At 36.1% G+C, this 21,346-nt stretch overlaps 1 protein-coding gene across 1 annotated transcript in view; it reads left to right on the top strand.

Moving 5' to 3' along the window:
- Positions 1–21,346, top strand: part of PKHD1 (PKHD1 ciliary IPT domain containing fibrocystin/polyductin) — a 453,280-nt gene that overhangs the window by 287,501 nt on the left and 144,433 nt on the right. Inside the window, exons 54-56 of the mRNA XM_034648265.1 lie at positions 1,253–1,390; positions 17,477–17,590; positions 20,219–20,306. Coding sequence (XP_034504156.1) covers positions 1,253–1,390; positions 17,477–17,590; positions 20,219–20,306 — 340 coding nt within the window. The remainder of the gene's footprint in view (positions 1–1,252; positions 1,391–17,476; positions 17,591–20,218; positions 20,307–21,346) is intronic.

Below are 21,346 nucleotides of genomic sequence, written 5' to 3'. Positions count from 1 at the left end.
GAATGAGCCATGAGATTATGTTAACAAAATTCCTTAAAACCTTTACATGTGTCAGTGATTACAGTACTTGAATTCAGGCAGAAACATTTATTTGAGTTCTTTAATTTGTGTTGAATTACTACTAAGCCTCAGAAAATAACGCTTAATACTTTGGCATACATGAAATATTTACTGTTTTAAATGAGAATTTTTATTCACGTATTGCCCTATTGTTACTTTCAGACAAAAATCTATGTTTCCTTTCTCCTGAAGTTATATGGAAACTTTATGAAAGGGGAGATGAAGAACAATGGTTTTAAGTTGTCCAATGTATTCTACAAGCATGCCAGACTAATTGGCAACAGTACCAGTAATGAAAATACCCAGCATTTCTTGAGCACAAGCCTGATCTTTGCTCTATGTGGTAGAAACATAAATTGGGAAACACAAATGTCTCTCTAAATCAGTAGGTTGAGAATGACTTACTAGTACTATGTAAAAGCTTTAGATCTATGAACTCATTTCACCCTCACGAAAACCCTATGAATGAAGCAGGTATTTTTATTATTCCCATTTTACAGATTAGATAACTGAGGGACAAAGAGATAAAGGTGTTGGTTCACACAGTTAATAAGTAGCAGAGCTGGGATTCACATCCAAATAATCTGACTTCAGGGGCCAAGGTCATATCTGTGGTTCACTATGTCCTGGAAACTATAGCCAAAGTGAAGGGAAGGGACATAGGATAGGGAACCTTTAGTGCATTTGCACTAAGTAGGCCTGCGCAGGGGAGGGCATGTGTGTGCCTGGGTGACTCAGTTGGTTAAGCATCTGACTCTTGATTTCAACTTGAGTCATAATCTCAGGGTTATGGGATCGATCCCTGCATTGGGCTCTGTGCTCAGCAGGGAGTTTGCTTGAGGATTCTCTTTCTCTGCCTCTCTCTCAGCCCCTCCCCACCCTCTAAAAAATAAGAAATAAAATGCATAGGTTTGGGGGTTTGGAGCATAAACACGCCTTTTGGCCATAACACTTGGTTTGTGGGGCAGTGGAAGAATGTATTAATCGTGTGGGGTTTTTTTCCTCCTGCCTCCTTATTAAGACCTAGTCTTTAACAAACTATTTGTTCTTCTAGTTGCTACACCTGTCCTGGCACGGGTAGCAATGTAAACATCTCCTGAATTGCCTGGGGATCCCTCATGTAAATCACTGGAGGAGAGAAGGCGATTCTTGTTTTGCTTATGTGTCTGAGCAATTTCTTTTTCTTCTGCAGACAGGACTGTCCTTGTGGATACAAATCTTCCATTCCTCAAAGGCCTTTATGTGATGGGGACATTAGAATTCCCTGTGTACAGAAGCAATGTTCTGAGTGTGGCGTGCATGGTTATTGCAGGCGGGGAGTTGAAAGCTGGTAAGTACAGGGCACAAGGATTGGGACCATAGTGGGAATTAACTCTGTGAGAAAGGTCTTGGGAAATGGCGGTATCATCCACCAGGTTGGTTAATGGAGTTTAGGGAGGGCTAAGGGAAGGGGCCAGTTTATTGGGAAAGATTTTCCTCTACAAGCTTTAGACAACACAGAGGTGACTTTGATGGGTCATTCTCATGTCCACCTGCTGTCATCAGGCCATATTTCTGGCCCTAGGGTTCCCATGCTGCTGCTCATGGCAGGGCTCCTGGCTTCCTGCAGGCCACAGATCAATTCTGCCTTTGGTCCTTTGTATGAGAATTTACCTATGGCTTAGTCTTTCAGAAGGAACAATTTATCAATCGTTGTGAAACAATTACCTTTGTCTAGTTTCAAAACTTTTTTAAAAATTTTAATTCCAGGGCACCTGGGTGGCTCAGTCCGTTAAGCATCTACCTTCGGCTCAGGGTCCTGGGATCAAGCCCTGCATCTGGCTCCCAGCTCAGCAGGGAGTCCGCTTCTCCCTCTCCGTCTGCTACTCCCCTGCTTATGCTCTTTCTCTCTAAAATAAATTAATAAATTCTTCAAAAAAATTTTTTAATTCCTGTATAGTTAACAGTGCTCTATTAGTTTCAGATGTATGATACAGTGTTGCAACAATTCTGTACATTAGTCAGTGCTCATCATGATAAGTAGGTCCTCTTAATCCTCTTCACCTGCTTTACCCATCTCCCCACCTACGTCTCTTCTGGTGACCACCAGTTTGTTCTCTATGGGTAAGAATCTGTTTGTCTTTTTTTGAAAAATGTCTGTTCATGTCTTTTGCCCATTTGTTAATTGGATTATTCATTTTGGGGGTATTGAGTTTTATAAGTTCTTTATATATTTTGGATACTAACCCTTTATCAGATATGTTATTTGCAAATATCTCCTCCCATTTAGTAGGTTGCCTTTTAGTTTTGTTGATTGTTTCCTTTGCTATGCAGAAGCTTTTTATTTTGATGTAGTCCCAATAGTTTAGTTTTGCTTTTGTTTCCCTTGCCACAAGAGACATAACTAGAAATATATTGCTATGGTCTATGTCAAAGGGGTTGCTACCTGTGCTCTTTTTTAGGATTTTTATGGTGTCAGGTCTCACATTTAGGTCCTTAATCCTTGTTGAGTTTATTTTTGTGTATGGTGTAAGAAAGCAGTCTGTTTTCATTCTTTTGCACATAGCTGTCCAGTTTTCCCAATACCATTTGTTGAAGAGACTGTCCTTTTCTCATTGCATAATCTTTCCTACTTTGTCAAAGATGAATTCACCATATAATCATGGGTTTTTTTTCTGGACTCCCTATTCTGTTCCATTGATCAATGTGTCTGTTTTTGTGCCAGTACCATACTTTTTTGATTACTACAGCTTTGTAGTATTTCTTGAAATCTGGGATTGTGATACCTCCAGTTTTGTTGTTCTTTTTCAAGATTGCTTTGGCTATTCAGGGTCTTTTGTGGTTCCATACAAATTTTAGGATTATTTGTTCTAGTTTTGTGAAAAATACTGTTGGTATTTTGATAAAGATTGCATTAAATGTGGGGGAGTGCTTTGGGTTATATGAACATTTGAACAATATTTGTTCTCTAAATCCATGAGCATGGAATATCTTTCCATTGCTTTGTGTCATCTTTAGTTTCTTTCATCATTATTTTATAGTTTTCAGAGTATAGGTCTTTCACCTCCTTGATTGTTTATTCCTAGGTATTTCATTATTTTTGGTGCAATTATAAATAGGAATGTTTCCTTAATTTCTCTTTCTGCTACTTCATTATTAGTGTATAGAAATACAATGGAATTCTGTATATTGATTTTGTATCCTGCTGTATTACTGAATTCATTTATCAGCTTTAGTAGTTTTTTGGTGGAGTCTTTAGGATTTTCTATATATAGTATCATGACATCTGCAAACAATAAAAGTCTTACTTCTTCCTTACCAATTTGGGTGCCTTTTTATTTCTCTTTGTTTCTGATTGCTATGGCTAGAACTTCCAATACTATGTTTAATAAAGTGGTGAGAGTGCACATCACTGTCTTGTTCCTGACCTCAGGGGAAAAGCTGTCAGTTTCTCATCATTGAGTATGATGCTAGCTGTGGTTTTTTTCATCTATGGCCTTTATTATGTTGGGGTATGTTCCCTCTAAACCTACTTTGTTGAGGGTTTTTATCATGAATGGATCTTGTACTTTGTCAAATGCTATTTCTGCATCTATTGAAATGATCATATGATGTTTATTCTTTCTCTTGTTGATGTAATGTAGCACATTGATTGATTTGCAAATACTGAACCATCCTTGCATCCCAGGAATAAATCCCAGTGGATTATGATGAATTATTTCTTTTAATATATTGTTGGATTCAGTTTGCTAATATTTTGTTGAGGATTTTTGCATCAGTGTTTATCAGAGATAGTGGCCTATAGCCTCTTTTTCTGTAGTACCTTTATCTGATTTTGGTATCAGGGTAATGCTGACCTCATAGAATGAATTTGGAAGCTCTCCTTTGTCTTCTATTGTTTTGGAATAGTTTGAGAATAAGCATTAACTCTTCTTTAAATGTTTTGTAGAATTTACCTGTGAAGCCGTCTGCTTCTGGACTTTTGCTTATCAGGATTTTCTTGATAGCTGGTTCAATTTTATTGTGGTAATTGTTCTGTTCAAATTTTCTACTTCTTCCTCATTCCGTTTTGGGAGGTTATATGTTTCTGGGAATTGATCCATTTCTTCTGTTGTGTCCAATTTGTCAGCATGTAGTAGGCATATAATTTTTCATAATATTCTCTTAGTAAACTTTGTACTTCTGTGATGGTTATTATTTGTCGTCTTTCATTTCTGGTTTTGTTTATTTGCGTCTTCTCTCTCTCTCTCTCTCACTCTCTCGAAGAGTCTGGTTAAAGCCTTATCAATTTTTTTTTTTTTATCTTTCCAGAGAACCAACTCCTGGTTTCATTGATCTGTTCTGTTGTTTTTTAAGTCTCTATTTTGATTATTTCTGCTCTAATCTTTATTATTTCCTTCCTTCTACTGGTTTTGGGTTTTGTTTTTTGTTCTTTTTACTTCCATTTAGGTGTAAGGTTAGGTTTTTATTTAAGATTTTTCTTGCTTCTTGAGGTAGGCCTATATTGCTATAAACTTCCCTCCTGGAATAACTTTTGCTGCATCCCAAATATTTTGGACCATTATGCTTTCATTTTCATTTGTCTCCATGTATTTTTTGATTTCCTTTTTGATTTCTCAGTTGGTCCATTTATTGAGTAGTAGAATGTTATACAACCTTCATGTATTTGTGCTTTTTCCAGGTTTTTTCTTGTGGTTGATTTCTAGTTTCATAGCATTATGGTTGAAAAAGATGCATGGTATGACTTCACTCTTTTTGAACTTGTTGAGACTTGATTTGTGGCCTATTGTGTGATCTATTCTGGAGAATGTTTCATGTGCACTTGCAAAGAATGTGTATTCTGCTGTTTTAGAATGGAATGTTCTGAATATATGTTAGATCCATCTGTGAATTTAATGTGTCATTCAAAGCCACTGTTTCCTTGTTGATTTTCTGTTTGGATGATCTATCCATTTGATGTAAATGGGGTGTAAAAGTTACTTCTATTATTTTACTACGATTGATTACTTCTTTTATATTTGTTAATAAGTGCTTTATGTATTTGGATGCTTCCATGTTGGGTGCATAAATATTTACAATTGTTATATCTTCTTATTGGATTGTTCCCTTTATGATTTTGTAGTGTTCTTCTTTGTGTCTTGTTATAGGCTTTGCTTTAAAGTCTATTTTGTCTGATATGAGTATTGTTACCCTGGCTTTCTTTCCACTTCCATATGTATAATAAATGTTTTTTTATCCCTTCACTTTCGACCTGCATGTGTCTTTAGGTCTGAAATGAGTCTCTTGTAGGTAGCATATAAATGGGTCTTGCTTTTTAAACCATTCCATCACTCTGTGTCTTTTGACTGGACCAGTTAGTCCATTTGCATTCATAGTAATTATTGATAGGTATGTAGGCATTGCCATTTTGCTACTTGTTTTATAGTTGTTTTTGTATTTCTTCTCCGTTCAGATAAGTGCATGTTTTAAGGTCCTTGATACATGTTGTCAAATTACTTTTCAGACAGATTTTACAAATTTGTACTCACTTCACATATCTCAGAGTTATGAGATCCCTCACACTCTCTAACATTGCCTTTAAACATCACTTTGTTCAATTCCTCTGAGAGTATGAAGCCAGAGGGAAAGAACTTTTCCTGGGTGGACCCTGACTTACTCTGAACAGAGTAAAATGAGTATAGTGATGAGCGTGGGCTCTAAGTCAAATGGCTTGGGATCAAATCCAGCTTGGTTGCCTACTTGCTGTTTGACCTTAAGCAAATCACCCTCTGGACACATCCATTTATTCATCAGTAAATATGTGGCAAAATAGAAACTTCCTTGGAGGGATGTTAAAACCATTAAAAATAACAGCTCTTTCTACATGCTTGGCATGTTATAGGTATTTGATGAAAGTTTACCTGTCAGGGTGCTTGAAAGAAATAGACGCCATACTGAATTGGACAACTTGAGGAGATGTTAATGAAGGAAATATTCAGAAATAATCCAAATGGCATGGGGACTTCCCTAATGCTAGTAAGAGTAGAGCATCCTTACTACCCCTTGCTTTAAAGGAGTGAGAAAAGGAAGTCATTCCTGGGATTAGAGATGGGGGGGATGTGTGGAGGTGATTGCCAGATAGTGCCATGACCTTTTGTGTATCTGGGATTCACTCGGTACAGGAAAAGACCTATGGGGAAAAATACCTTAATCTCACTTTCTTTACTCCCTTATCTCTTGCTTGTTCTATCATTTGGCTAAACCTGAGCTCAGAGGAAAGGAGAAGTTGATATAGTGCGTGTAGGTCAACAGCATCTGGGGACTGAGCAGAGAAAAGAAAGGCAGAGTGTGGAAATGGAGGTGTCAACAGAAGCTCTCCAGCACAATCAGCTTCCAGTTACCATAATATATACCATCCTTTCATTAATACAGTCAAACATTAAACTAACATCTCTGTCCAACCCTTCATGCTGTTGGTCCTGCCAACTCTATTGTCAACTCTAATTCCTATTCTTTTTATACGTGCTGCCTCTGTGTTTCATATCTCTACATTGTACACTTGTGTAAGGATTATTTTGTTTTCCCCTGAGTTTTAGGGGGATCTAAGCGTGATACTTTTTGCTTATCTCTTTATTTTATCATTTCAATCCATTTTTTCACAGAGGGGAAATCCTTTTAGTTTCTGATCTTTTCCTCGCAGATTAATATCATTTGCTCATTTATTTAATAGCCTATAAAATCCTCATTCAGCTAACTGATAGAAGCACTTAATAAAACTGAGCCTTGTTCTTCTGACTAGAAAATGTATTTCAGGTTGACATCTATTGGTAAGATTAGTCTTTTATTTATAAGTTGTTTTTTAGGCTTCTGAGTTCACTTATCACTATAATAAAAACTTGTTGCCTGAAAAAAATGTACTTTGAAGGGAAGTGACACAGAAACTTTCCGGTTTTGATTTATGCATTTCAAATCTTACTTTATAATTTGTCCATTCCCATCTGTATTTTTACCTATTAGTAGATAATGGTGTATTATTTTTCTCCCTGCTTTGTCCATGTGTTCCAGGCCTAAAGGTTGATTACTGGAACCCATCTGCCCAATTTTATGTGTATTATGCCTGAAGGAAGATTTTCAACCCATCTGTCTAATTCTACCACACCCTAAAGAAAGCCCAACATGAAATAAATAATAAGACTGGTTAGTAAACAGACTTAATAGATGTGGACATTGGCACAGAGCACTGCCAGAGTATGTTTGCTGTCTGATGCCATCGGATCCAAGTCCTAACATTGTGGAATTATATGGTGGTCCTGCTTTTAAGTCAACTGGTGCTGGCAAGAGGTATCAAGTGACTTTTAGTAGAGAAGAAAGATAGAGTGCTATGGAATTAGAAGGGAACTTTATGATCATAGCTTTGCTTAGAGGGTTATAGCTGTATCACAAATGGCAAACTCAATTTCATTCTTCATTCAGCGATTGTCTCATTAATCTGATAAAACACTTGAAATAAGCTTGAAGTATTTCATCTGTGTGTCCATTCTTTCATTCATCATGTGTTTGCTCATTGCCTATTGTTTGCCAAGTACCATGGGAGAAGTTGGATGTACAGAAATATTAGTCACCAACCCTAGTTTGCAAGAGATGTCTCAGTAAAACAGTGGAGACAAACAAGTAAAAACATAATTGGAAGAGTCCCATCTCCCAACCTGGAGGGCACTTCAAAATAGAGGAAGAGATCTGAAAAGGCACATCTTTGTGGAAATGCATTATACCTTCCGAAAATTGTGGGGAATAGTCTGAATTGCAGGATTTATAGAATGGTGGTAGCTGGTGAAGCTTCTTGGACTTATACATTATGTTAAGGAGTTTGGATTTTTTTAAAAGATTTTATTTATTTATTTGACAGAGAGAGAGACAGCCAGCGAGAGAGCGAACACAAGCAGGGGGAGTGGGAGAGAAAGAAGCAGGCTCCCAGCAGAGCAGGGAGCTTGATGTGGGGCTCGATCCCAGGACCCTGGGATCATGCCCTGAGCTGAAGGCAGACGCTTAATGACTGAGCCACCCAGGCACCCCAGGAGTTTGGATTTTATCATGAAGGCAGTGAGTGGGTAGTCACTGGATAGTGGTAGGTAGGGAAGTGACATAATTAAATTTGGTCTTAGATCACTCCTGGCAGTGTGGATGGTGTATTGGAAGGGGCACAGTGAAATGTGAGAAGCTGTTGAGGTGTTTCAGGAGAAAAAAGGAATGGACTAAGGCATTGGAATTAAAAAGAAAGAATGAATTGCAGAAATACTGAGGGTGTAAGAAATCACTAGAACCTAGTGGCAATTTTGATGTGAGGTGAGAAGGAGTTGTTTAGAATACATCCCACATTTCAGGTTGGGAGATCTGGGTTGATGGTAGTGCCAGGATAGAATTACCTTTCTACCACTTTTTAGTTGAGTGACTATAGGTAAATTACAGGATCTATGTCTGCCTCAGTTTCCTTACCTCCAAAATGGGAATAATTATAGTTCTTATTTCATGGAGTTTTATGAGAGTTAATTGAGTGAGTATTTATTAAAGTGCTTGAATAGTGTCAGGCACGTAGGAAGCCCTTACAGTTGTTTGTTGAAAACATAGACTCATACCCCTCAAAACTGGATTTCAGTGGAGTGCATAAGTGGTTAAAATTTGGAGGAGCACCAGCCTTTTAAGGGTGGTAGAGGAAGCTGAGCTCAGGACAGAGGATGGAAAAGAAACAGTAATGTAAGTCGAAGGAAAATGAAATGATAAGAAAAGAATATCTTGAAACACAGGAGGCAGTTTACAAGAAAGAGAGAGTGGTCATTAATATAAGGTATAGCAGAGAAAGCAAAGAAAATAGGAAAGGAAATTGGCCATCTTATTTTTGTTTTTTGTTTTTGTTTTTTTATAATGGCTGTCCAATATAGTTTTAATACAAAATGTTATTTTGAATGTGGAACAAAGAAAAAATTCAACAAATTATTTGAGGGACAGTAACTTTTAATGAGTTCAATACCATTTACCTATTCTTTAACAACTTCATTTTTTTTTGGCTTTAGTATAATCTTAAGTGCAATTAAACATATTAAATCTCATGTTTAAAAATGAACAGTCACCCGCATTAAGAGTGATCATGAAAACTTCATATGCTTTCATGAATAACTTTCTTTTGGATGATAAAATGTGGCAAATTAGTAAATATTAAGGAGAAGATAATTTCTCTGATATGATCATTTTCCAAAGTTTTATTTATAGATTTATCCCTGGTTCTGTCCCCTTCCTGCTTCCTTCCCTTTCTCTCTCTTTCATTGAATGCCAGCTCTGTGCCAGAAATTCTTCCTGGGACTTGAGTACTCAGCAGTGAGCAAGACAGATAAGATTCCTGATTTGTTTCCAGGTGTCCTAGCTGATAAAGACCAGGACCAGGCTTAGAGGCTATTTTAGTTACCTTAAATACCCGTACTTGAAGCCAGTGCCCAAAGACTATCTTTACTGTGAGTACTTCCTGACTCCATTTACTAGGTTTCAGTGTCTTTTTTTCTGGTCCATTCACTAGTTCATATTTTCACTATTATATTCATTTTATTGTTATGAAATGGTATGTTTTCGTGAATGCCTTCTGTATATTAGATAATAGGCTTCTTCAGACATTTTGTAACAGAAGTACCTAGTGCATGGTAGACTTCTGATACTGTGCTGTGTGACTGATTAGTGTATACATAAATGAATGGATAGATCTAAGTCTGTCTTTCAGCTCAATGCATTTTTCTTGTAACATGTTCAGTGTCCCTAGACTTAAATGTCTACATCTGTAAGGAAAGAATTATAGTGTTAATGTGTAAATGACTGCAATGCTTTTCCCCCTCTGTGAAAGGAATAAAACAGTGGTGAAACACATTGGAAAAGTTGGTGATATTCTGCAAATCCAAAGTATTTTCAATTTTTAGTCTGCCTAGAAGAAAACTCATAAAATGCCCAACTCAAAGCCTGTTTAATAAACTTTGGTTTGTTGATTGTTTTACATTTTGTATTTCTTTGACCATGAGTAGCTTTCTGAACTCATCTTTTTCACCAGTGTCTCTTCTTAGAGGAGACATCATTCCTATGCCTTCAAGTGTGTTCTTTGTTATCTTAGATATCAATGATGTTAACTTGTTATTCATTCAAATGTTCAGCTCAATAGAGAGATCGATTTATTTATTTATTTATTTATTTAGAAAGAGCGTGAGGGTGGGAAGGGGCAGAGAGAGAATTTTAGCAGGCTTCATGCCCAGCTCAGAGCCCAACATGGGGCTTAATCTCATGACCCTGAGATCATGATCTGAGCCAAAATCAAGAGTCAGACACTTAATCAAGTGAGCCACTCAGGTACCCCAGGAAAGAGTATTTTAATGTCATGGTTCTAAAATTGCAAATGGACAGCTCTCTTCTGATATTTTGTAGGTGGATTTCAGAGAGGGATTACCAGTAATAATTAGTGTCTTTAAAAGTTAATAGAACCCTCCTTGATCCCTAGGTAAGCGAAGACATGCCCTGAACATCAATTTCCCTGAGGACATGGCAGTTCATTGTTTCTTTGGCTTGTCACCACCAGGTCACATGATATGCTGCCTATTTGCTCAGTAATTATGCTAAGAACTGGGTTTTTATCCTAAAACTTGTCACATATTGTTTTGCAGAGCTAGTGATGGGTATTTGTCAGCCCTGTCTCACATTTGTAGCCAGGAGCCTAAGGTCATCATTAGCACATGACTTTGATTGTCAGGAAATGAAGTACTAGGTGTATGGAAGATTCTTTCATTGCTTCCATGATTGGGACTTTCTCAATCCTAAAGAAGAAAAATCCATACACAGTTTATTGCCTTCCAAACTGACAGTTCTGTAAGGCTCATTGGATGATTAAGTAATAAAAAGGAGACAAACCAGAGAAAAGTGTAGATTAAAACATATCCTCTAGCCTAAAGCCACAATACCCAGTAGTTAGACTCATTGAGTAGCCAGAAAGAATCTTGTAGTGATGTTCAAAAATAATATATTAAGTTAAAAAGTATATATATATCCTCTTTCAAGTTTAACTATGATTAGAAAATCATACAAATACACATTTAAGGTGTAAATATGACTATAAGTATACCTAGGGTCTGAAAAATAGATCATTTAAAAATTAGCTGATATGAATCATCAGTCAACAAATCAGTTTCTGTTCACACTGACAGTTCTCTAATTAAACTATGTGTTAGCTGATGAAATAAAAAAGGGACACAAAAAAAATGTTACTTTTAAATATTACACTTTTTAAACTATAAGGACAAAAACATAAAAGCTTTATTCTTTACAGGTTCAGGAAAGCACTAAACTCCATTTCTGTGAGTCTCGAAGCAAACTGGCAGCCAATGTTTAATACGTATCTCAAAATGAAATTAAGCTGATGGATATCAGTTCTCTGACAGATAAACATCACTTTATCTTAACTATATATGTATTTTAAAGAAACACACTAACACAAGAAATGATTCTTCTGTTTTGTCAGACTATCAGTTTCTACTAAACAGTAACATCCTTCCTTTAATATTTTAATATTTTCTAAGTCGATGTCCCCCACACTATATTTTGGATTTTTGAACTTCTGTAACAATAGCATAAAATTCCATAGACATTTATTATTTTGAAAGGATTTAAATGGTTATATAATAACTGTATAAATTATATAATAAATAAAATAACTGTTAAGTATTATTTAATTATTTTTGCATAGAAAAACTAAATTATTTTAAGCAAACAGGTGACTGAATGAATGAGTAATTTGTTTCCTTGTTTAGCAACCTCTTATCAGCATTTGAATTTAAGATAAATTTAATTGTATTTCCTACAGTTCCTTGGGCTGGACATTCAAATAAGTAACCACTTAATATTTTTACCTAATAGTTTCTAGCACTTTAGACACAGAACATTACTAGTTGGGAAAAGCTTGCTTTCTTTTTCTTAATTTCTAAATTTAAATGTTAATTTTAAAATGTGTCATTTCTCCACTGTTACTACTACTATTTTTTACTATTATTACTATTAAGAGCCAACATTTTTCAAAGCACTTGAAACATTTTCTATTATATGTAGACACTGGGCTGTGTATCATTAACATGCAGTACATCTTTTAACTCTCAACAAACGTATGCTGTTATCATGCCTATTTTCTAGTTGCAGAAACCAAGGCTTACAGAAGTGAATAAGCTGACCCTTGTTTATAAATGTTTAAGGGTTTTTATACATTTTGCTAGTGTGTGAATGAATAAATTATGTATTAACTTTTATTTTAATATTCTATCAATTGTTGGACAAAATGACAGGCCTCATCAATGATAAAAATTTGTCAGCTTGAATAAAATCACTCCCAGATGGGTTAGAGATTATCATTTGATTGTGCCTACTGGTTACTCTTATGACCAATCATTATCTCATTGGACTGAAAGCCCCTCTCTCCTACATTTTTGTTTTTGTTTTTAACCAAGTTTGATTCTTTTGGAGAGCAGTGTTTTGAGGATAGGTGGGTCAAATGGACACTAGGAATTAAAAGCTAATTCATAATAAAATCTGCTTCACAATTTAATTGGCTTAGCACTATTTGTCAGTTTTGTTCTGATAGTAAGAGTGTTCTAGAGGCTCTGCTCTGAAGAAAATAGCTATAGCAGGACATGAGAAAAATAGTTTTGCTCCACTTAGAAGCTCAACTTCTAAAGTCATCATGATATAACCTACTTCAGAGGACAAAAGAAAATGTGCAAAATTGATTTGGTTGGGGGGTAATTTCTTAACCTATCTTTCATGTGCAATCATGATATTTCATGGAATTTCAAGGTTTACTTGGACAGAAATACAACTTATTTAGAAACACAGTTTGTTGCTTTGAATTCAATGGAAAGGACCTGAAAAGAAGATATGTCTAAAATTTTAGTCAGTATACCTTAAATATATGAAGTTTTTTGCATATTATTTATATCTCAATATAAGCTGTAAAATATTAATGGCATGGAGAAGCAGTAAAACAAATATAATTTTGGTCAGTTTCCATACTTTTGATCAACAAGTACTTATTGATGGGTGTCCTTGAAACATAACAATAAATTAAGTTTTACTTATTGTGAAATATGACATGCATATAAAGAAAAGTTTATGAAATAAAAAATACCCAGCTTCATTGAACAGAAGTCCATTCTAGTGGGTGTGTAGTGGGATCTCATTATTGTTTAATTTACATTTCTCTCATTTCTAATGTGATTGAGCACTTAAAAATTTTTATTGTCTATTTGATATCTTATTTGTGAGGTAGATGTTCTCTTGCCTTTTTTTAATGATACATTATCTGTTTTATATTGATTTATTGAAGTCATTTATATATTCTAGAATATACCTCTTGTTGGTTATATTATAGCAAATGTCTTTGCCTACTCTGTGGCTCACTTCTTCACTCTCTTATTGGTATCTCTAGATAATTGGAAAATCTTTATTTCAATATAGATCATTTTATAAACCTTCTTAATATGAATTGTATATTTTGATTGAACTGTGATCAGCAAGCACATGCTATATGATTCCAGTCCTTTTAAATTTGTTAAACTTGCTTTGGGTTCACCATAGGATCAATATTTGTGACTCTATGGTGCATGTCTGAAAATGATACATGTTCTTCGTGGGTTCAGTTTTCCATCTCTGACTATTAAGTTAGATTTGCCGATCATATTATTCAGAACTGCTATATACTCACTGCTTTTTATTTATTCTGTGAGTTGTTATGTTTCATTTCCCACTGTTGTTATAGATATATCTATTTTCCTTGTAACTCTGTCAATTTTTGCTTTATTTACTCTGCAACTATGATGCTAGGCACATAGATGCTTAAGATTATTCCAACATGGATGAAATGGATCTTTTTACTCTGGAATATCCCTCTTTATTTCTAATTGTTTTCTGCAAGCAAGAAGGTTGGTAAAAATAACTGGTTCACCATTTCTGTGATAAAATGTAAATGAACTCTATTGGCAGTACACAGTCTCTTCTCTCCATTAACTCACTGTAAAGAGAAGGAGACCGTCAGGGAGAAGGCACTTAGGGCACAGTTTAGAAGTACTGAGATAAGTCATGGTATGTTGTGACAGCCCATAGGGGGACACTTAACCCAGTATTAGCTGACAAGGAAGGATCCCAAAAGAGGTAGCATCAGAGCTGGCTTTCGGCTTGTTTAGGGACTTAGGCGACTCAGCTTTTGAGCATGTCAAGGCAACTGGGGAAAAAGGAAGGGATCTAAATGGACAAAGTGGTTTCCAATCATTTGTTATTTCAAAGTATTTTCAATTGTTTGCTACTATAAATAGATAACACCGCAGTGAAGAACTCGGGGCATTCATCTTTGTCCGTATTCCATACTCTTTCTTCAGGACAAGCTCCCTGGGGGAGAATTACTGCAGCAAGGGACAGTGGAGCCAAGTTTTGAGGGATGATTAGGAGTTAGACGGGACAATGGTGGGGATATAAAGCCTGGGGATTCTCATGGGCAGATGGGAGAGCGTAGAGGAAATGGTAAGTAATTCAGTGTGTGTTGGCTTAGTTACAAGGTGTGGGGAGTCATGTTGAGAGAGTGGGCTTAAGTGTAAATTAAGTTTATACTTGATTCCATCAAAGAGATTTAGTTATTAAAATAATAGAATGTTCTTTTCCCTTTTTCTTACCTTTGAAGTTCATGGAATCCATTTGTACCATATTCCTCAAATCATTATAACAGTTATCTTTTGTATACCAGAGCTTATTTTCTTCCATCTCCCCAGGTGATTTTAGCATCTGGAACATATTCTGTTTCCCCTCCTTTGCCCATCATCACACTAAGTAATGGCAACCTCCCTTTACTTCTTTCCTGTTCCCCGATGTCCCCATGTCCTAGGATGGTACCTATTGAGTCTAAGCCAAGTCTCACCACTTATTAGCTGTGTAATTTCTGACAAGTTACCTAACCTCTCTTTGTCTCAGTTCCCTCATGAGAACCTCGACAATAATCCATCAGAGGGTTGGAAGAACTCAGTGAAATCATGTATGCAAAAACACTGGGCACGTCTGCAGTGCAGGGACAATGATCTCCCCTCCCTCATGGGTATCTAAATTCATCCAAGTTGAAAAATGCCTTTTGCTACAGTTTAGAGCACCTTGAAGCAGCTGGGAAAAGGAAAACCAGAGAGGAACTGCATTATCTTGAGAGCTTTCTCTCAGAGGTGGCCACTGTCATTTAGGGACAAAGCCCAAGCTGGTGAGAGTCCTCACCTCTCTTTGATTGCTAGATTTGAGAAGAAAAGAGGAGCCTGGCCTTTAGGGCTTCCCATTCACCAGCTTTTACAAATGCAAGAGGTACTGCCTTTTCATGTGAAAATAGCATAATTTCCCCCCCTTAGCTCTTTCTTGTCTTCTTTCTACCTAGTCCCTATCCTCTATCATTCCCTTCCCCCACATCACACACAAAAAAATCAAACTCTGGTCATTTCAGATACCAAAATATCACGGCAGAGACTAATTTTGCCCAGACTTTCTGCGAAAGCTCACATGTGCTGCAGTTTGGGGTTGCATAATTGATTTAATCTCTGATTTTAGAGGAACGCTGAACTCTCTTTGTGGGACTCTGCATACATTTCTCTAGGGCAAAAACTGTCCTACTTTTTTCTCTCTGGTATCTGTTTAGTGCTAGGCCATTTTTCCTCCCAAGAATCTAAACTACCCTCCGTGAAATAAATGAAATCACAGTTGGAAAACGGCTTACTGGACAGACTTAAAGCTGCTAGATAAGAACTACACCACACACATTTTTCTTAACATTCTCCTCCTCCCCTGCTTTCCTTCTTTCAGCTCTAACACGTCTTTGTTTGGGCTGAGAGGATACATTAGTCACTCAGCTGAGGATTGGCTTTGCCTGCGTGGAGTAGCAGTGGTCTTAGTCAATTCATTGGGTATACACAGGCTGTGGGGGCTGATCCTTGCCCACTGACCTGCTATATGGCTCCAGGCAGATTGCCTTACCTCTAGGAGGTTTACTTTCAACACAGCCTCGTGGACTAATGGCTGTGAAGGCTAGACTATAAAGATGTAGCAAGCTGCACACTCACACTCACATGGGAACTTTTTGGCTGACCAGGTGTGTATGTGGAATGCCAGCTGAGGAGAATGATTTTATGCACCAAAGTGACAACCAGGCAATTTTCAGTTTACCAGGGACTTCATAGACTTCACACTGTATTAGAACCTCAGTTTTGGTTATGTTTTCAGGAATTTCTAAACTGGAAAGTCTCATTTGCTAACAGATGTTCTTTGTCAACCTGTTGTTCCAGGGTGTAGTTTGGGGACTATCTTTGCCCTGGTTGCTTCTTGAAAAATGAAGTCTTGGTAATACTTTCTGTATCTTAAAATGTATGTTCTGCAGAAAATAACCCCTTCGTTAGGTTGATACATGCACTATTCCAGCAGAATTCCCCCAAACAATTTGCATGCTGTAAAAGTGACCAAACTCTGCTGTTTGCATCAATGGAATGAAGTCAGAAGTCAAAAGTAACGCTGACCTTCATAGCCTGAACAGATGGTCTCCTTATGCTGCTAAAATAACTTAGGCTTAGAAAAGAACCTAGTACTTGTTTAATAAATCACTTGGCATAAATTGTTCAAATTCACCATCATTCAAATTCAGACTCTTATATACTAGTTGGATAAATTTGGACAAATCCCTTAACCTCTAAGCCTTCTTATGTATGGATATTTAAAACCGAGACAAGAATCATGCTTCCTTCTCAGGTTTGCTGTGAGGATTAAATCCAAAAATACATGTCAAGCAGTTTGGAGATCCAGCCACAGACAGTGTATCAGCCAGGTTTTGCTGTAATAGTGTGTAACAAATACCTCCCAAATCTCAGTGGCTTTCAACCGCAAATATTTATGCTAACATCAGTTCCAGCTTATGCAATTCTATTCAGGTGTGTGGTGTATGTCTCTTCATTCAGACACTAGGCGTTATTTAAGGAATTCTCCTTTCATGACAGGCAACACAATTGCAAATGATCTGGTGAAAACTGGGGAAGTATTTGAAAGCATCAACTCAGAACTGGTATTACTATCACTTCTACCCAAATTTCATTGGCCAAAACAAGTCACATGACTGGCTAAATTTTAGTAAGTCAGGGAAGTATACCCTTCCCTAATGGAGAAAGGACAGTGAATATTTGCTGAGCAGTAGTTCAGTCTACTTCTGAGAAGTTTATTGCATCCCATTTTTTTCCCCGTTTCTTATTTCATCTATGTGACCATTGGCTCTTGTCCATATAGCCTACATGATAACATCTACTTTGCGTCCTCTAAATTACATCATGATTTCCTCCTCTCTCTTTTAATTTCAAATTAACTTAAATGATATACTTTTCTTTGTAAACAGGTACTTTGAAAAATCCCTTAGAAAAAGAACAAAAGCTTCTGATTCTTCTTAGAGCCTCAGAGGGAGTTTTCTGTGACCGTTTCAATGGAATTCATATTGATCCAGGAACAATTGGTGAGAGTATAATACAGTTTTTTTATTAAAAATGAAATGAAATGTGTGTGTTTCTGATATAGAAGTACCATCCATAGAACACCTACTAAATTCCAGGCACTCTTCTAGATAATTTATATTTATTATTTCACATACCAGGTCTCCTGTAATAGTCTCCATTTCACAGTTGTCAAAAATAAGATTCAGAGATGACAAACAATATGCAGAAGGCCACACAGCTTTGTAGTGTCAGAGCTTAGATTTATATCCAAATTGGTCAGACACTGAAGCCTGGACTAAGAATCTGTTATCAACTATAAATGCTATGTGGTGGTTGAGATATTCTTAAATTGGTAGATCTCTAGATTACTAAGAAACACTTACTGTTGACAGTTTCTTCATTTGATACTGTCACAGCACCAAATCCTATTTTAAAATTGACCTATGTAGGAGCACAGAAGCCAGGACCAGCCTTGCACCAACCAGGATGTGAGCCTCACTAACTCCATTTTAAGGGACAGGGATAAAAGGCTGCTTATTCTAGCATTTTCTCACTTTCTTTCTATGGCGTTACTAATTTTCTAAGAAGCAACCAGTAAAATGGAAGCAACCATATTAGGATGGTGTGAAGTTTGATAACCTAGTTTCATAATGGATAGCCATTGCCAGATAGTACTGTACTTCGACAGAGCTTTAGTGTTTCCAAAGGATTTTTCATCTGTGCTTTTATCTTTTTTAGAATATGGGGTTCAAGAATATTTTTACTTTTTTCAAGTTGACAAACTAAATGGATAGCAGGAACATTCGATTTATTTTTGCCTGTGGTGTCCACTCTGTTTAATGCAGCACCACGTTGGATGAAACTTTGTTTTAGGAGTATGCAAGGATGTCTGTCTTAATCCTTGACTCCAGCCATGTGGCAAAGCTAGGGGCTTTAAAATTTTCTCTGATATTAAATTGAATAAAGAATGATATATTTATTTCACTGCATGCTTACAATTTTGTGACATTGTAAGTAAATGACAGATCCTAATTTCTTTGAGTATTATAATCTTGAAATAACGGAGAAATGGTGTAATTTTACAGTAGATCTTTGATGATTGAAAATGATCAAGAAATTTACTTGTCTGGTCAATCATATTTTCTGTATAACTCAAATTTAAGGAAATTAAGTGGTTTTTGCTAAAATTTTTGTTGTTGGAAATTTCTCTAAATTACTTTACATTCCTCCCCTTCCTAGTTTACTTAGCCAACAGTAAAGAAGATGGAATTTTTTTGAGATGATGATGATGATGATGATATCATATGAAACTTGTATATATGTATATAGTCATATACATATGACTATTATTATGAAAAATTGATTATTCCAGAACATCTCTTTTTTTTTTTTTTTTTTTTAAAGATTTTATTTATTTATTTGACAGAGATAGAGACAGCCAGCGAGAGAGGAACACAAGCAGGGGGAGTGGGAGAGGAAGAAGCAGGCTCATAGCAGAGGAGCCTGATGTGGGGCTCGATCCCGTAACGCCGGGATCACGCCCTGAGCCGAAGGCAGACGCTTAACCGCTGTGCCACCCAGGCGCCCCCAGAACATCTCTTGAAAGTGAGAGTATTTCTTACATTTCCATTAATCCCAATTAAAGTTTTATGACTTTTTTTCTAAATTAGAGTATGGAAAAAATATAGGTAGTAACATAAGCAGTTGGTTAGATTCTAGTTAATTGAGATTTTTTTGTTGCTGTTGTTCACATTGGATTAAAACCCAACACATAGTATTTGTACCTTGAGTCTTTGTACCATGGTATGTGCCAATCCAGCGGTATGCAGACAATACATCTGGATTCAGGAAGAAAATGCTAGAGCTCTGTTCAAACATATGTGAATATATTCATATATATGTAGTTTTTCTAAAAATAAATAAATACACATGCATTAGGGGTGCACAATCATAATTTTGTTACTGCTTGGGTTCATGCTCAAAACATTTTGAGACCTCTGGAATATGAGGAATTATGCTTCATGTGATTTTAAATGGCAATAAAACATGTAAGAGGAAAGACCTGAAGGAATAAAACTGGACTGCATCAAGCATGTCCCGGGTACGACTTTAATTTATGAGTCTGAAATAAATTATATTTTGAAACAAAGGAGCTAGAGATCTATCCTTTGATATCTGTAATACAAAAAAATATGAGGTCCAACCACTGAAAACAAAGCTAATAGCACCAAATCTCTTTCCTCAGGGAATAAAATTACCCTTGCCTTTTAGAAAATGAAGCCTATAACATAAAATATCAAAACCAGTTAACTTCCAACAGGATTACAAATGGTTTGGAGTCACTTAGTGGTAGAATTTAACTAGTTAGTCATTGGAATGGTCTATTTCCCAACTTTTGGATTCTAGATGTGGTGTAGCATTAATTTCTCTATAGCTTTTGAGAGAACGAGAGTAATTTCCATAGCCATGTGACATATATTCAACCTGCTAAAAATAGAGAATTTAAGTATTCTTTGATAAGGTGGACATCTTGATATATAGTTTCCATATCACAGATCTTGCACAATAAGGTCTCTCGTGAGTTTTATGTAGGTGGCCCTAATTCCTCTGAAAATTTCTTATCCGGCTGATGCTCCTTTTCCCTTCAGGAGTATATGGGAAAGTCCAGCTTCATGGTGCTTGTTCTAAGAAATCCTGGACCCATCTTGCAGCTGACATCGCCTCAGGCAATGAGAGGTAAGAAATGAGAGTAAGTTAGGGATGTATTTGCTTGTTTAGTTTGCTGATGTTTCCTGTTTTGTTACAAGATGAAATTAAATTTTAGGTTAAGACTCAAAACTCAAGGAAGAATAAATGATAAAATAAGGACTAAAAGGGATTTAAAAAAACCTTTGTAACATAGTAGAAGAAGAACAACAAACCAAAGGCAGAGGAGTCTATAGTTTATTTAGGGAGTAAAGTTTAGATAATACATGTTTACTGCTATCAATAAATCTTTAAAAATATGAATTCTATGAGATAATAGATGAAATGTAAAGTGACATCATAATAGTCTGAGCTGAGAGGATAGCTGGTGAAGAGATAGAAATAAAATAGGAGTGAGATGAAGCATATGAAGAATCTTATGGAATTTAAAATGTAGTAACAGAATTTCATAATGCATTGGAGGTGGTAAAGAATGAAATTGCCACTGCCTCAAAGTGAATAGGCACCATGAAGAGCAAACTGATGGAATCTACCTGAATGCAGAACACAAGATCAGGAGATAAACATCATAAAAGAGAAAGTATTAGAAATAGAGGAAAGAAAATGCCAAGTACATATAGGTAATTGCTCTTTTTTAATAAGAGCACAGAGTAATTACAACAGAAAGAATAATGAAAACTCCACCTAAAATATACTAGTGAACCTGAGAGTACTTACATTTAATATGAAGGCGTCGATGCCAAGAATAATGATTGCTACATATCCACACACTACAAGAAAAAGCAGTGAACAAAATAGAAGAAAAACATAAAGGAACATAAAGCTTCTTAACCTTAGAATTTTCTACACCATTAAATATAGGAAGATAGTGTTGTAAAATATATACATGTTTAGGGAAAAATATATACATGTTTAGTGGTGAAAAATACATACATGTTTAGGGATTTCAATCAAAGAACTGGATACCCTGTTAAAATTGCTGTTTACATGTGAAAGTAAAAAAACATATATATATCTTTGCTTTATAAGAACTGAAAAAAATGCAAAAAGATATTCTGATAAAGAGCTTA

This window comes from Ailuropoda melanoleuca, chromosome 19 (assembly GCF_002007445.2).
Source record: "Ailuropoda melanoleuca isolate Jingjing chromosome 19, ASM200744v2, whole genome shotgun sequence".
NCBI classification, from domain to species: Eukaryota; Metazoa; Chordata; class Mammalia; order Carnivora; family Ursidae; genus Ailuropoda; species Ailuropoda melanoleuca.
This window is presented reverse-complemented; position numbering and strand designations above follow the sequence as displayed.